Source organism: Bos indicus, chromosome 2, assembly GCF_029378745.1.
Source record: "Bos indicus isolate NIAB-ARS_2022 breed Sahiwal x Tharparkar chromosome 2, NIAB-ARS_B.indTharparkar_mat_pri_1.0, whole genome shotgun sequence".
NCBI classification, from domain to species: domain Eukaryota; kingdom Metazoa; phylum Chordata; class Mammalia; order Artiodactyla; family Bovidae; genus Bos; species Bos indicus.
Window position 1 is genome coordinate 35,814,256 of NC_091761.1, and position 16,544 is coordinate 35,830,799.

The 16,544-nt window shown below is 41.8% G+C and overlaps 1 protein-coding gene across 7 annotated transcripts in view; it reads left to right on the top strand.

The window, feature by feature from the left end:
- Positions 1-13,334: 13,334 nt before the first annotated feature.
- RBMS1 (RNA binding motif single stranded interacting protein 1) overlaps positions 13,335-16,544 on the top strand; it is a 220,137-nt gene continuing 216,927 nt past the window's right edge. For 3 of the 7 annotated variants that reach the window (XM_070767538.1, XM_019971918.2, XM_070767541.1), the window contains exon 1: positions 13,442-13,943. In XM_070767538.1, the coding sequence (XP_070623639.1) occupies positions 13,869-13,943 (75 nt within the window). In that variant the 5' untranslated portion in view covers positions 13,442-13,868. Of the gene's footprint in view, positions 13,944-16,544 lie in introns of all 7 variants that reach the window. The other 4 variants (XM_019971928.2, XM_019971937.2, XM_019971894.2 and 1 more) reach the window with 3 other exon arrangements.

Sequence of the window (16,544 nt, forward strand, 5' to 3'; positions counted from 1 at the left end):
TTTTACACAAGCATTTCCATATTTTTCTAGATAACAATTTTATATAAATTATCCATTTATATTCTTAGCATTAGCACAGTTTAGTGCCCTGCATTTATTAATATTTTTCATTTTGGATAGCTTCTATTATTAACTGTTCAAGTTCACTAATCTTTTCTTCTTCAGTGTCTAAACTGCTGTTATCTTTTCAAGAATGTGTTTCACCTCAGGCATTGTTTTTTATAAAGAAGTAGAAATGGCACCCCACTCTAAGTACTTTTGCCTAGAACATCCCATGGACGGAGGAGCCTGGTAGGCTGCAGTCCATGGGGTCGCAAAGAGTCGGACACGACTGAGTGACTTCACTTTCACTTTTCACTTTCATGCATTGGAGAAGGAAATGGCAACCCACTCTAGTGTTCTTGCCTGGAGAATCCCAGGGATGGGGAAGCCTGGTGGGCTACCGTCTATGGGGTCGCACAGGGTCGGACACGACTAAAGTGACTTAGCAGCAGTAGAATCCATAGCTTCCCTGGTGGCTCAGATGGCAAAGCGTCTGCCTGCAATGCGGGAGACCTGGGTTCGATTCCTGGGTTGGGAAGATCCCCTGGAGAAGAAAATGGCAATCCACTCCAGCACTCTTGCCTGGAAAATCCCATGGACGGAGGAGCCTGATAGGCTACAGTCCATGGGGTCTCAAAGAGTCGGACACGACTGAGCGACTTCACTTTCACTTTTCACTTTCAGAGACCATAACTACAAGTTAAATATATAGCATAGTATGATTATCAACTAAAATCACATTTTTCTTCCTTCCTTTCTTCCCTCTTTCCTTTTTTCATTCTCCATCAGCCCATTAAAAATAAATTTATCAGCATGCGTTCCTTTCAAATTCATTGTCAGTCTAGTTCATCACGCTAGTGTTTCTGGTGATAACGCTGGTAGCACCAGTGGTGGAAGAGGTGATTAGGGTAATGGTAGGACTAGGAGAAGGAAGAGAAAACAGAGAGAAAGGAGAAGATGAGGGGGAAGAAAAAGATGAGAGGAAGAATGGGATGGAAAAGAGAAAGAGGGGAAGGAGGAAAGAAATCTTAAAGGAAAAGTGATCTAAGTAACAAGCTAGTACTGAACAATACTTAAAAGTAGGGCTTTTAACAATACTTTAAAAATCTGGGATTTTGCCCTAGATTTTTAACTTACCATAAATAACTACCTTAGGACAATTATTTAATACCTCTGAGCTTTTTTTTAATATATAAAAGAACTAATAGTAATGAATACTTTTATAGTGCTTACTTTTTACCAGGCACTAGTCTAACTGCTTTATGAATATCAACTCACTTAATCCTCTCAACAACCTCCTTTCACAAGCCAGGGAGGGGAACAGTCAGCTTTAAATCTGGGCAGTCTGACTCTGAAGACTGTGCTCTTTAATAACAATGTCTACCTGGACGGATTTCAGTGAGGATCAAATGAGGTAACTAATGTGTGGGGGTTTTGTAAATTAAAAAATAATTATGGGAAGTCCATGCTGGTCCAGTGGTTAGGACTCTGCACTTTTACTGCCAAAGGCCCAAGTTCAATCTCTGGTTGGGGAACGAAGATCTCACAAGCCACATGGTGCAGCCAAAAGTAAATCTAAAAGTAAATATAATGTTAAAATAATTCCAAAATAAGTGTGACAGCAATGATGGTGATAAAATCGAGATAACAAGTCTTAAAGAAAGAAAACAAAGTATTGCTGAGAATTCAACTATAATTTAGATTTGGAAAATTTACAAGTGTTAACGAAGTTAAGGGCTTCCTTAGTGGCTCAGATGGTGAAGAACCTGCCTGCAACGTGGGAGACCCAGGTTTGAGATCCCTGGGTCAGGGAGATCTCCTGGAAAAAGAAATGGTTACCCACTCCAGCATTTCTGCCTGGAGAATTCCATGGCCAGAATTCCATGGCCAGCTACAGTCCGTGGGGTCACAAAGAGTTGGACACGCCTGAGCTACTAACACACAAAGAAGCTAAAGATGGTGCTTCCGCTATGAGTTCTTTCTTCCCCAGTTTTCTAATTCCACGGCGCCATCAAGAAAACAGAAGCAGCAGTGCCTTCCACCTTGCCTCACTGATAGCTATACTCAGAGAGCCCATACTCTGGAGATAAATAGTGATAGAATTTATAGTCTTAGGCATCTATTTTTATCAAATACTTCCATGTAGTATTGAAACACATGCTATATATTTCCAGAACTGCATTGAAAAGTGTACATGTGTGTATACATATGTACATATACATACATAATGTATATATACATATACACTGGTTACATCTCAACTTTTAGGACATCATACCCTCTCATTTCAAAATGCTTTAAAAAAAATCTCAAAGACAAGATTTGAAACTACTAAATAGTGGAGATAGAACAAGAGGAGAGAGGGAGGGAGGGAGGGAGAAAGGAAGAAAGAATTAGGGAAAGGTAAAAATTCTCTTCTCACTCTTTCCTGATACCTCCTCAGAAGTTCTCCTATTAAAACACTTGAAAAGAGAGCCTTAAAATATTAGGAGCACAGCCGCTCTTTCTTGACCTCTTCTGATGATGAAATCATGAAACCACAGCCTGCCTCACACAGGCATCTAAACATATTGCTGCAAGGGTCAGGCTATTTAAAAAAGTGAAACTACAGTTGAAAAAAATAACCCTCAGTTGACACATACTTAATAACATGATTTTGTTGGTCCTTGTAAAACATTTTTTAAAAATCATGTCACTAAATGACTTTTATCTAAAGCATTTAAAAAATCCGGAAAGCAAGGCATAAATATAAAAACCTATCTTTAGGAAATATTGGCCTCCACAAAAATCCAAATTTCTAACCAATAGCAGCTTGAGGACTGCTAGCTTATCCAGAAAGAAAACAGACCATAACGTGAATTTAAAAATTTCCCCTTCCCATTCAGCTGGCTTACTCCTTGAACTTTTGAAAATGTCTACTTATTTGGGACTTTAGTATCACCAAAGGTTATAGTAATGCTTATCAGCAACCTGTTTACAAACACATTCATGGGATCAGCTAGGGAATGCAAATTATGAAATCTTGATCTTCAAGGACGGGGTCTAAGTCTTGACTTGCCTCTAGAGGCCAACCATTGCATGCTAATGGTGCTCACTAACTGCTTACTTAATGAATGAATTCACTATAAATTCTTTCATTCACCTTTTTGTGGAGATGATTATCTGGGTTATGGTAATAAAGAGGCGAACACTTGTTTATAGACCACTCAGCAGGGCTGATTGGGGGAATGTATGTCCCTGATGATCCACTAAGTCCTTAGTTCTACCATATTCTTGGATAGCAGCATCCAATTACATGTATTATTGCTAAATTTAAAATTAGTAGTTTGCCATCATCAACATTATTCAATATTTACTATAACTGAGTCCCTCAGTTGAGCCCAATTTTAGCCCTTATTAATAAATTTATCAAATATTATTTTTAATTCATATATACTTTTTGTCTATTTCAATTCTTGAAGGAAGGTCTTCCTGAAGTTTTGTCCTACTGTTGGAAATATTTGTGTTCCTTTCATTGGTCTAAAATACACTGGGGCAAGGAAGGGATGCGTGGGTTGTAACATATCAGGAAGTGACTGTGTACACAGCCACTCTTGCAAATCACAAAATCACTGAATTTCTAAATTGGAAGGGACCTTTGAGTATTTAAAGAACTTTTCTTATCACAAGTTCTGGAAATTGCCTCCAATGAATGTGCATGTTAATTGGATAATTGCTGTTCAGAAGGAGGTTCAGACTGGGTACCATGGGAGAGGCATTCAGTCCAACCTGGTGGTTGAAGGAAGTCATGATGGAGCTGTCTTAAAGGGTAAGAGTAGACCACATGAAGAAAGGTAAAAGACCCTCCAGGCAGATGGATCAGAAAAAGTTTGGAGATGTACAACAATTTGGTGAGTTTAGAAGGCGCAGGCATGGAGGCGAGGAAAGAACTACAAGCCACAAGGCAATGTAGTAGAGGGAAATGAATCTGGGAAAATGGGAAGGTCTAGTCAGGGAGGGAATTTTGAGCTGTGATTAAAAAAAGAAAACTGTGAACTAAGCAATGCTTCTCAAACTCTGATGGAGTATAAGGGATGCATTCTGTGAAATTTTAAATTTGTGTTTCACTTTGATGGAAGAAATGTTAAAGTATATTCCTACTTTAAAAACTAGCAAAACTTTAGTTTCTTAAGACAGGACTCCACAAAATAAAGTATTTGGATAAATACCTGAGAAACATCAGGCTAGACAATGATTTATACATACCTTCCCTGAAGACTGTAAAACAATTCCCTATTCAAGACAAAACTCCATTGTACATTATTACCACTGGTTCCCTTTTATCTACTCTCCTGTTTGTTTAACCCTCTAAGAACTCTAACATGTATGTCAGTTACACTTTCACCTTGCAAAAGCTATATGACCTTTCTGTCTTAAGTGTTCAGTAAATGTGTTACAGACATCACCTAGTCACCTAGTGTGGAAGAAAATTCTCCAAGTTCTCCATGAAGTCCTTCTAATGAATCTAAAACCCATTTCCAATTTACCGATGCTCTAGCATAGGGACTTTTTGTAACAAAATTTCCAATTTTGTCCAACAATTGTTTCGATACTCTCTGACAAACAGCATTAGAACAAAGGCATTCATCAGTGCTCATTTATTTGGTTCACTTCTGATTAACTGTTTAAAAAAGAAAAAGTTTACCTTTGGTTATAAGTGAAACCAGATTGGAGAGCTTGGATGGGACAATGCATGCCTCAAAATCTTTAACTTGGGGTTGTTTCTACAAGGACTTCACCCTCACCTTTCACCTCCTACAAGTTTCTTATGGCTGACCCACTCTCATTCATCATGTCTCCTCTAAGTGGTTCTCCCTGACTACTTAAAATTCCTAACCCAACTCCCACAAAGTTACTCTGCTCCCATTAGCTTGTTGGTTTCTTCACAGACTTTATCACAATTTATTATTGTTTTATCTCTGTCTGTCTCACTGGGCCATACACTCCATGCAAGTGAACACTGTATCCCCAGTGTCCTGTTCATAAAGGATGCTTCTTAAATGTTGGTGAAGGTATAAATATATAACTTCTCTTGAGGAAAATCACTCAATAGCTCATGTTCTCCTAAGGATCATCTTGGCACAAATTTCATAAAGAATAGCTCATGAGCTCCTGCCCCCAAATGTAATAAGGATAAAACACATTCAAAAAATTTTTCATAATAAAAAAATTATTAAGAGCAAGCTGATGTGGGCTCTTTTTTTTTTTTTTTAAAGAGAAATAGCTGATCCAGGTTTAGGCATGAGCTGTACAAGAACCTAGGACAATCTTATGCTGGAAAGCAAAAAAAATCTATCAAAGACTATTTGTTGTTATTCACTCATTCAGTTGTGTCTGATTCTTTGTGACTCCATGGGTTGTAGCATGCCAAGCTTTCCTGGTGTTCACTGTCTGCCAGAGTTTGCTCAAACTCATGTGCATTGAGTCAATGATGCCATGCAACCATCTCATTCTCTGAACCCATGTCAAAGACTATTGCGATCTGGTAAAAAAAAAAAAAAACAAACACCAAGCCAGGGTTTCCCATTGGCTGAAAAATGGGACAGTTTGAGCATAACAAGAATAATGACTGTGATGGATTGAAACAAATCAAACATATAAAAATCCATAAGTTCAGAATGTTGTTACTTAAAACTGGTAAGCTCTGGAGTTTCTTACAACATCAACTTATTATTCTGAAACTTGGTGAATAAGGGGAAATTTACCCTTATAGCACTCTTCCTGTGCTAATTGTATTTCAAGTTAACCAAAGAATTGAAGAGAGAAAATTCTCCTCCATAGACAATTTCCAACTAATAAGTACAGAAGGAATGGAAAAACTATAAAACCCACAGTTCTATAACTCCTACTGAAATAACGAATTGAGGTAACACTCATGAATGCCTTCTAAAACCATGGAACTTTTTAATGGAAAAATAAAACTGATAATACCTGAACTTCTGATTGATCTTATCACTAAAAGTGAGACAGCCAGACTGTATATGTCTCTGTTGATGTGATAGACATCACACCACCTATGTGTGTTTAGCACCAGCTATGAATTGCTCTTTGCCCTCCAAAAAAGTGAACCTGCATGTAATTAAACCTCTGTAACTAACTTTCAACCTTAAATGACACCTGCTACTGCTAAGTCGCTTCAGTTCAGTTCAGTTCAGTTCAGTCGTTCAGTCGTGTCCGACCCTTTGCGACCCCATGAACCGCAGCGCGCCAGGCCTCCCTGTCCATCACCAACTCCCGGAGTTCACTCAGACTCACGTCCATTGAGTCAGTGATGCCATCCAGTCATCTCATCCTCTGCCGTCCCCTTTTCCTCCTGCCCCCAATCCCTCCCAGCATCAGAGTCTTTTCCAGTGAATCAACTCTTCACATGAGGTGGCCAAAGTACTGGAGATTCAGCTTTAGCATCATCCTTCCAAAGAAATCCCAGGGCTGATCTCCTTCAGAATGGACTGGTTGGATCTCCTTGCAGTCCAAGGGACTCTCTAGAGTCTTCTCCAACACCACAGTTCAAAAGCATCAATTCTTCGGCGCTCAGCCTTCTTCACAGTCCAACTCTCACACCCATACATGACCACAGGAAAAACCATAGACTTGACTAGACGAACCTTTGTTGGCAAAGTAATGTCTCTGCTTTTGAATATGCTATCTAGGTTGGTCATAACTTTCCTTCCAAGGAGTAAGCATCTTTTAATTTCATGGCTGCAGTCACCATCTGCAGTGATTTTGGAGCCCAGAAAAATATAGTCTGACACTGTTTCCACTGTTTCTCCACCTATTTCCCATGAAGTGATGGGGCTGGATGCCATGATCTTCGTTTTCTGAATGTTGAGCTTTAAGCCAACTTTTTCACTCTCCTCTTTCACTTTCATCAAGAGGCTTTTGAGTTCCTCTTCACTTTCTGCCATAAGGGTGGTGTCATCTGCATATCTGAGGTTATTGATATTTCTCCCGGCAAACTTGATTCCAGCTTGTGCTTCTTCCAGCCCAGCGTTTCTCATGATGTACTCTGCATAGAAGTTAAATAAGCAGGGTGACAATATACAGCCTTGATGTACTCCTTTTCCTATTTGGAACCAGTCTGTTGTTCCACGTCCGTTCTAACTGTTGCTTCCTGACCTGCATACAAATTTCTCAAGAGGCAGGTCAGGTGGTCTGGTATTCCCATCTCTTTCAGAATTTCCCACAGTTTATTGTGATCCACACAGTCAGAGGCTTTGGCATAGTCAATAAAGCAAAAGTAGATGTTTTTCTGGAACTCTCTTGCTTTTTCCATGATCCAGCAGATGTTGGCAATTTGATCTCTGGTTCCTCTGCCTTTTCTAAAACCAGCTTGAACATCAGGAAGTTCACGGTTCACGTATTGCTGAAGCCTGGCTTGGAGAATTTTGAGCATTCCTTTACTAGCGTGTGAGATGAGTGCAATTGTGCGGTAGTTTGAGCATTCTTTGGCATTGCCTTTCTTTGGGATTGGAATGAAAACTGACCTTTTCCAGTCCTGTGGCCACTGCTGAGTTTTCCAAATTTGCTGGCATATTGAGTGAAGCACTTTCACAGCATCATCTTTCAGGATTTGAAATAGCTCAACTGGAATTCCATCACCTCCACTAGCTTTGTTCGTAGTGATGCTTTCTAAGGCCCACTTGACTTCACATTCCAGGATGTCTGGCTCCAGGTCAGTGATCACACCATCGTGATTATCTGGGTCGTGAAGATCTTTTTTGTACAGTTCTTCTGTGTATTCTTGCCACCTCTTCTTAATATCTTCTGCTTCTGTTGGGTCCATACCATTTCTGTCCTTTATCGAGCCCATCTTTGCCTGAAATGTTCCCTCAGTATCCCTAATTTTCTTGAAGAGATCTCTAGTCTTTCCCATTCTGTTGTTTTCCTCTATTTCTTTTCATTGATCACTGAGGAAGGCTTTCTTATCTCTTCTTGCTATTCTTTGGAACTCAGCATTCAGATGTTTAAATCTTTCCTTTTCTACTTTGCTTTTCGCTTCTCTTCTTTTCACAGCTATTTGTAAGGCCTCCCCAGACAGCCATTTTGCTTTTTTGCATTTCTTTTCCATGGGGATGGTCTTGATCCCTGTCTCCTGTACAATGTCACGAACCTCATTCCATAGTTCATCAGGCACTCTATCAGATCTAGGCCCTTAAATCTATTTCTCACTTCCACTGTATACTCATAAGGGATTTGATTTAGTTCATACCTGAATGGTCTAGTGGTTTCCCCTACTTTCTTCAACTTAAGTCTGAATTTGGCAATAAGGAGTTCATGATCTGAGCCACAGTCAGCTCCTGGTCTTGTTTTTGTTGACTGTATAGAGCTTCTCCATCTTTGGCTGCAAAGAATATAATCAATCGCTTCGTCTGTGTGCGACCCCATAGATGGCAGCCCACCAGGCTCCCCAGTCCCTGGGATTCTCCAAGCAAGAACACTGGAGTGGGTTGCCATTTCCTTCTCCAATGCATGAAAGTGAAAAGTGAAAGTGAAGTCGTTCAGTCGAGTCCAGCTCTTGGCGACCCCATGGACTCCCGCCTACCAGGCTCCTCTGTCCATGGGATTTTCCAGGCAAGAGTACTGGAGTGGGGTGCCATTGCCTTCTCTGTAAATGACACCATGAGGTTGCAATAAGCCATGTAGGAAATTCTATGGGACAAATGACTCGATTTCTTTAACAAATATACATCAATTTAGAAAATGAGTAGGGGTGAACTTTTATATAGTAAAGGAAGCTTAAGAGACACATCAACCAAATGTAACATACAGGCATTGTTTCATTCTGATTTAAGCCAATGAACTTTTTTAAACTGTTTATGGGGTTCCCAAGGACACAACTTAGATACTGAACAATGACAAGCAAATGAACTACAAAAAGTGATTTTTAGATAACTGGAGAGAAATGAGCAGAAACTGAGTAGTAGATGATCTTAACAAAGTGTCTGTTATCAACTTTGTTAGAGGGGATCTGATATTGTGTTTTTAAAAGTTCCTATTTGTTAGAGGTAGACACCCAAAGTGTTGCAGGTGAAGTGATACAATGTTTGGGTTTTGCTTTAAAACACTGCAGAAAAATTAAAAAGGCTGTGTGTATGTGTGTGAGAGAGAGGGTTTGAGGGAGGGAGAGAGAGAAACAAGAATGACAAAATGTTGATAAATGTTGGAGCAGAGTGTTAGGAACAAAGGGATCATTGGTCTATTCTTTCTGTACATGTTTGAAAAAGATCATAAACAAAATTAAATGTTGAATTTTGTTTTTAAAATGTTTTAGTATGAAATACAGTAAACATACAAACGTGGCTGCTGCTGCTGCTGCTGCTAAGTCACTTCAGTCGTGTCCGACTCTGTGCGACCCCAGAGACGGCAGCCCACCAGGCTCCCCCGTCCCTGGGACTCTCCAGGCAAGAACACTGGAGTGGGTTGCCATTTCCTCCTCCAATGCATGAAAGTGAAAAGTGAAAGTGAAGTCGCTCAGTCATGTCCGACTCCTAGCGACCCCATGGACTGCCGCCTACCAGGCTCCTCTGTCCATGGGATTTTCCAGGCAAGAATACTGGAGTGGGTTGCCATTGCCCTCCCCACAAAAGTGTCTAGGAACCACTTAAAGAAAAGTATTGAAATATATTGTTACATGTCCACAACACAGTGCAAAACACGAACAATTGCCATCTCTGCAAGTCCACTTCTGTCCATCCCTGAACATTACACTCTTCTCCCTCAGAGAAAACCATAGTTATGAATTTTATGTTATAATCCCCTTGTTTTTCTTTATAGTTTTAAAAACACTACTCTTGTACTTACTCTTACACAACATACTATTCATTTATTTTTTCTGTTTTTCAACTTCATACAAATGGAATCATGCTTTATGTTGACTAACTTCTTGCAACATCAATTTTGAAATGATCTGTGTTGCTGTTTTTAACTGTAGTTTATTAATTTTCAGTGCTGCAAAGTTTTCCATTGTAGGCATGTACCACAGCCATTTTTATCCATTCTACAGGTGGTAGACATTTGACTTATTTTGTATATTTGACTTATTCAGTATATGATGAACATTCCTGTACATTTCTCTTGGTACACAGATAGACAAAGTGATGGACACTCACAAATAAAATTACTGTGTCATCAGATCAGATCAGTTGCTCAGTTGTGTCCGACTCTTTGCGACCCCATGAATCGCAGCACGCCAGGCCTCCCTGTCCATCACCAACTCCCAGAGTTCACTCAGACTCACGTCCATCGAGTCAGTGATGCCATCCAGTCATCTCATCCTCTGCTGTCCCCTTTTCCTCCTGCCCCCAATCCCTCCCAGCATCAGAGTCTTTTCCAATGAGTCAACTCTTGGCATGAGGTGGCCAAAGTACTGGAGTTTCAGCTTTAGCATCATTCCTTCCAAAGAAATCCCAGGGCTGATCTTCAGAATGGACTGGTTGGATCTCCTTGCAGTCCAAGGGACTCTCAAGAGTCTTCTCCAACACCACAGTTCAAAAGCATCAATTCTTCGGCGCTCAGCCTTCTTCACAGTCCAACTCTCACATCCATGATACATGCAAATAAATTGGGAAATGTCAAAATGGTTTCTAAAGCAGCAGATGTACCAGTTTACATTTCTTCCAGTAAGCATTGTTCTTGAGATATTCCCCTTTTATACATCTTTACCTACTCTTAATATTTTCAGAGTTCTTAAATTTTTGCCAATCTGGTGATTGTGAAATGGTATCTTATTATTTAAATTTGCATTTCCTTTATTACTTGGCTTACCCAGTGGCTCAGGGGTAAAGAATCCACCTACAATGCAGGAGCCGCAGGAGACATGGTTTCTATCCCTGGATTGGGATTATACCCTGGAGGACGTAAGCAATTCATTCCACTATTCTTGCCTGGAGAATCCCATGGACAGAGAAGCCTTCGGGCTATAGTCCATAGGGTCTTAAAGAGTCAGACACGGTTGAATTGATTTAGCATGCATACATGCGTGACTATCTCTTCAAGTGTTATAGTGATATTTGTGCTTCCTCCTCTATGAAATAGACACATTCATTCTTTTGCTCAATTCTTTTGCTCACATTTTAACGTTTCTCTTTTTAAAACTGATTTCAGAAAGTTCTTTATATATCCTGTTAGCCTTTTATAGTTCATATGGATTGCAAATAACTTTGTGGCTTGCATTTTCACTTTCTTTATAGAATCCTTTGATGAATCAAATTTAATCATTTTTGAATTTTAATCAATATAGTCAAACTGATCAATTTTGCAGTCTTGGTTACCTTATTAAAGAAATATTCCCTACTTCAATGTGATACAGATATTTTCTATATTGTCTTCTAACAGCTTTACAGTGTTTTTTTTTTTTACATCTAGGCCTTTAATTCATTTAAACTTCTTTCTTCTCCTTTTGTGAAACAGGACTCCAATTTCATTTTTCCATATGGACAGCCAATTGACCCAAAACCATTTATTGAAAAGCTCATTCTTTCTCCACTGCACTGCAATACTAACACAGTCATAAATCAAGTGTCTACATAATTGTGGGTGTACTGCTGGGATCTGTAAAACAGACCGAATTTTCATCATCCAGAAAAAAGTAGAGCAGTCTAAGTTTGGTCATTTCGTTTATCAACTGATGCCTAGCACCCCTGAAACTGTTCTTAATCTGTTCTCTTCCTTCAGTCACTCCTCTAAACCATTCCTAGTCCTGCTAGGCTCTTAATGCTGGTTAGTTCATGTCCATTCTCTTATCAAATACATTAAAAGGTCCCACAGTGAAACAGTATAAAGAACTATTTTTAACCCCTAGCTAGACAATGAACTACCCCACTCTTCAGACTGTTATTAACTTCAACAGGATCCACCATACAGCGGAAGCTCAGTAAATACTAGTTTCCCTATAGGGTTTCACATGGGTTAACTGTTATTATTATTATTTTTTTATGAGAGTGTGATTTGCCTCCTGGCATATCCAAAATATTCTCATATGAACTTATATTGTTTTTTTCAAAATGTTTAACGTAGACATTTGTCTAAATCACAATATAAAGATAATAAAGATATTATAAAGATAATAAAGGCTTCACTTCACTATTGCATTGTTTTTAAAGTATCTTACTAAACTGTTTGAAATGTAATCAGACAAAAATGTAACTTTGACAAAATCAAGCATTTCATTTCAGCTTGATTTACCTTTGGGCTATTATGAAAACAGACTCTTGGAAATCCAGAATGACAAAACAGAGTAATCAAGGTCTATTTAATAGCAAATTAATTTTTCATTACCCTTTATTAGATGAGCAACAACTTCAACTTGAACGTGATTTCTTACTTATCCTATTTGTACATTTTGGTATTATCTCTTGTTGAGCTAGAATGTAAAAAGTCTTCTACAGGGAGCTTCAGGGACCAATTAACTCCATTAAATTGTATCCAGTTACGTAGTGCACTGAACCACAGCTGTCTGGGGCTGTTTGGAGCTGTGACAATCAGGAGATGGAGAGGCAGAAAAGGAGAGATTGATTTTAATATGTCACCGAAGCACACTGCAACAATATGCCAGCGTGACTTTCAAAATGGCCTTAAAATATTCCAAACTCAGGGAGTTTCCTTGCTCCTGAGTGGGAGTTGACAGACTGTCTGGCAGCATTAGAAACAGGCAGAGAAAAGCTGATGTCTATATTGTGTCCTCTAATAATAACATTCTGCCTCTTTGCGACATCTCCCCCTCAGAAGGATCCGTATATTGGTGTGACGGTGTGTGTGTGTGTATGTGTGTGTGTGTGTGTGTGTGTGTACTCGCGCGCGCGAACCCCCCGCCCCCCAACCCCCCGCGCGTTTTGCCTCCTCCTGTGCAGAGGGCAGGGTTTCACCTCTCACATCTGGGAAAACCAAACCGAAGGACACTAACCCTCCCAAGGTCAACTAGAAAATTAGGCCTGGGAGGAGGGATGGGGGAACCGAACCCAGGTGTCCTCACTGCAGCTTTGTGGTTGGGCACTAAATCATTTTTCTTCTCTTGTGGGGAAAAAAAATCACTGGGTGGGGGTAAGTGAGAGATTAATCAGATTTCTTCCTCTTTCTCCCCTTTCCTCCCCTCCCCTCTCCTAAAGGAGATAAAACTCATGAAAGCAAACAAGGTGTCCACTCCGCAGTTCTTAAGCTGGGTCCCTCCAGTCTACCCCCACACTCCACCCCCAACACAAAGCGATCCAGGCTCCTAAGGTTTCGGTCCGTCCTACGCGGAGCCCGGGAGGTGAGGAGTGGTTAAAACTCAGCCCTCACCTCCAGCGGGTCCCGGATCCGCGGCGCCCAAGCCCCGCCCCCGCCGCCCTTCCCCCACGGCCTCGGCACGCCAGCCCCTCTCCCCTCTCCCAATCGGGCGCACCCACCCCAGATGCCGCCTGGCACCGAGCGCTGCCGCCGCTGCCGCCGCCGCCGCAGCACTTTCCACTTGTATTGATCACCTCCCGGCCCCGCTCAGCCTGCTCGCCAGAGCGGAGCGCGGCCAGCGCGCCAGCCCTTGGCAGCCCCGGAGCAGTCGGGCTCCGGGAGGCAACTCCTTGGGAGCGCCCTGTCCGGGGTGCCCTCTGCGCTCTGCAGTCTCTTTCTCTGTGTCTGGGAGGAGAAGAAGGAGGAGGAGGAGGAGAAGGAGGAGGAGGACGTCTGGTCCGGGCTGGGAGGTGGAGCAGCGGCAGCCGCCGCCGCCGCCGCCGGAAAGGGAGAGGCAGGAGAGATCGAGACTTGGAAACCCCAAAGTGCCCGCGACCCTGCACGGCAGGCTCCCTTCCAGCTTCATGGGCAAAGTGTGGAAACAGCAGATGTACCCTCAGTACGCCACCTACTACTACCCCCAGTATCTTCAAGCGAAGGTAAAGGGGCGCCGGGGATGGGGGGCGCCCGGGGCGCACGCTGCTCGGGTCCGGGAGGGGCGAGCGGCGAGCTCCCGCCGCCCCCGGTGGAGTTGATGGAAGGTTGCTAACTATAGCGCTGGCCTGGGCGCAGCCGGGCGGCGCGCTGGGCGGCTGCTGCCCGCGGAACTGAGTGCGGGGATCGGGTTACAGAAAGCCTCGGGGGGAAAGACTAGACAGGAAAGAGCCGCCGGCCCCTTCCTGGCCCGGGAGGCGGGGAGGGTCGCGGGCCGAGCGGCGCCCCTCGCCGAGCGTAGGCTGCTCGGCCGCGGGTCCCGCTGGCGGCGCAGATCTTCGACCCCTTCTCCTGGGCCTCGCCCGGCGAGCGGTAACTCTCGGCTTCCCTCGGAGTGGCGCCGAACCTCCCGCCCCCCGGGGACGCCCCTCAGTCTCCCGCGCGCGCGATGACTGGGGCTCCAGCGGGGGACGGGACTTTTCCCTCCCCGCCTCCGGCCCTGCGCGCCCGCCCCTCGCCTTGATCTTTGTGCGCTGTGGCACTTCACCTGGTTACTGATTTCTACTTTTACGCTGGTGTTTTGGGTAGGAAAGTGGCCAAAGTTCACTCAGCGTTCATTGATGTCCCTTTTAATCTTCCCTGTAGCTTCTGCAAAGGAGGGACAATGGGCAGATTTCGATGCAGAGAAAGAAGTGACTTCGTATTTAGTTTTGAAAAATGCTACCTTATATGTTTACCTACAGATCGATTTTCAGTGGTGCTTTCTCAGAAGTGGCTTTGGTACATACTTAAGTAACACAGCAGATGACATGTAGTCATACAAATTGCGCCTGGCTTTCTAGGGACCCTGGGTACGTTGTTAGTGGAACTATCTTATTTTTACTATAAGAATTTGATGCCTTCTGAACTCATTTTAAAAAATTACTGGGTCCATGAAAAGTGAGGGTTTCGCTGCTTTGGAAGCTTTTTTCCAGTTTGGGAGGGCGAAAGTTGGATGCAAAAAATGTCGTCAGCTGTTAGCATCTCCTATCTGGACTCCTGGTGCCCTTCCAGATTACAAAAGAATCAAGTGTGGGTACAGCCTCTGAACTTTCTCTGGAAGGTTGTTATCATGCCCTGCTTGCTGGCAGAGGGCAATTCAGGCCTGGTGCAGAGAATCTCTGACTCAACTTCGATAAGCCTTTCTTTCTTACAGTGTGTGTGGTCCATGTTATGTACCTACATCATCGTTCTGCATGTGTCCCTGTAGGTAAAATGACACTCTTCCGCATAGAGACCTGAAATTTTTTAGCCCTCAAGGACCTCATTTTCACCCCCTCCCCAATAATCGCCAGAAAGCAGCAAGATGGTAGCAGTAAGGATACCCATTACTCATTTTTGTGTGGTAGCCTCTGTATTTGTTTTCAGGGACTGGAGGGCGGTACCCATATTTTGGTGAACTACATTGTACATATAAGTTGTTCGGAGAAATTTTGAGGTGTAATCAATGCACTACCTTTTAGATATCATATATGTTTAATGCATTTGTTTAAATTATGCAGCATTGGGTACCTAAAGGACAGCCTGTTCAACACTTAACTTTATGAATAATAAATACCATACACTCAGGTGAAGAAAAAAAGACTGTGTTTCTACAGGCACATTCACCTTAGTAATTTTTATGTACCATTAGTAAGTTAGAAACCAAGTACATAGTATTTAATATAGCTAATGCAATGCCATTTGGCTCTTTTTTGCCCCGTAAATAATTGAAGAGAGAGACAAACGGCAAGAGCCTGCTCTAGTAATTAGGGTCGGATCCCAGAAAGCTTTAGGGCCCATTTTCTGAAAGTGTGCTTCCTGCATAAAGCATTTAATATTGATTTGTGTTACAGTAAATGACAGTCTCAAAACATATCTTGCTGTTTCTACTCTGAAATCTGAAATCCTATTACTCTGAATCTCTTTGTTTCCGGAGAAAGACAGACATACTCACTTGACCTATATAACATGGTATTAAAGTTTGATAATTAAATCTAAATTCCCTGTTGTAAAGAATCTTGATTATCTCAAGAAGAGGCATCTCCTAAAATGTAAAGGACTAGATGCAGATTTTAGATAAGCATAATTCAGTACACATAGCCTTTTTTCCCCTCCCTTTTCTAATCTATTTCTTGGTAACATGGTATTGTGAATCATTAAAAAAAATAGAGACCTGATTTGATCTGTAGTTAGTTTAAAAACAAGTGTTAACCTATTCTACCTGAAGAGTTAATAAACTGACGTAGTATCCGTGGTCTACAGTGATGATCCTTGCCTCTGTGTGTGTTTGTGTTCTAACCCTCTTGAAATATGGGATAGGTAGCATCACCGTTTAAAGTACAGTGATGTGTTTGCTAGACAGAGTTGTTTTGAAACTTCTGTTTGGAAGCTATATCAAAAACTGAAGAATGGTGTGGTCGTTTACCAAGTGATATTTGACTTAGCCTTGTGATCAAGAGATGGATGTGATTGTTTTGAATCGAGAAAGAATAAATGGATGGGATTTCTTTTCCTCAAAAGGAATAGATACCAATGAAAATGGCACTTGAAAATCAGTTTTGTTACCATACTTTAAAAAGTTATCA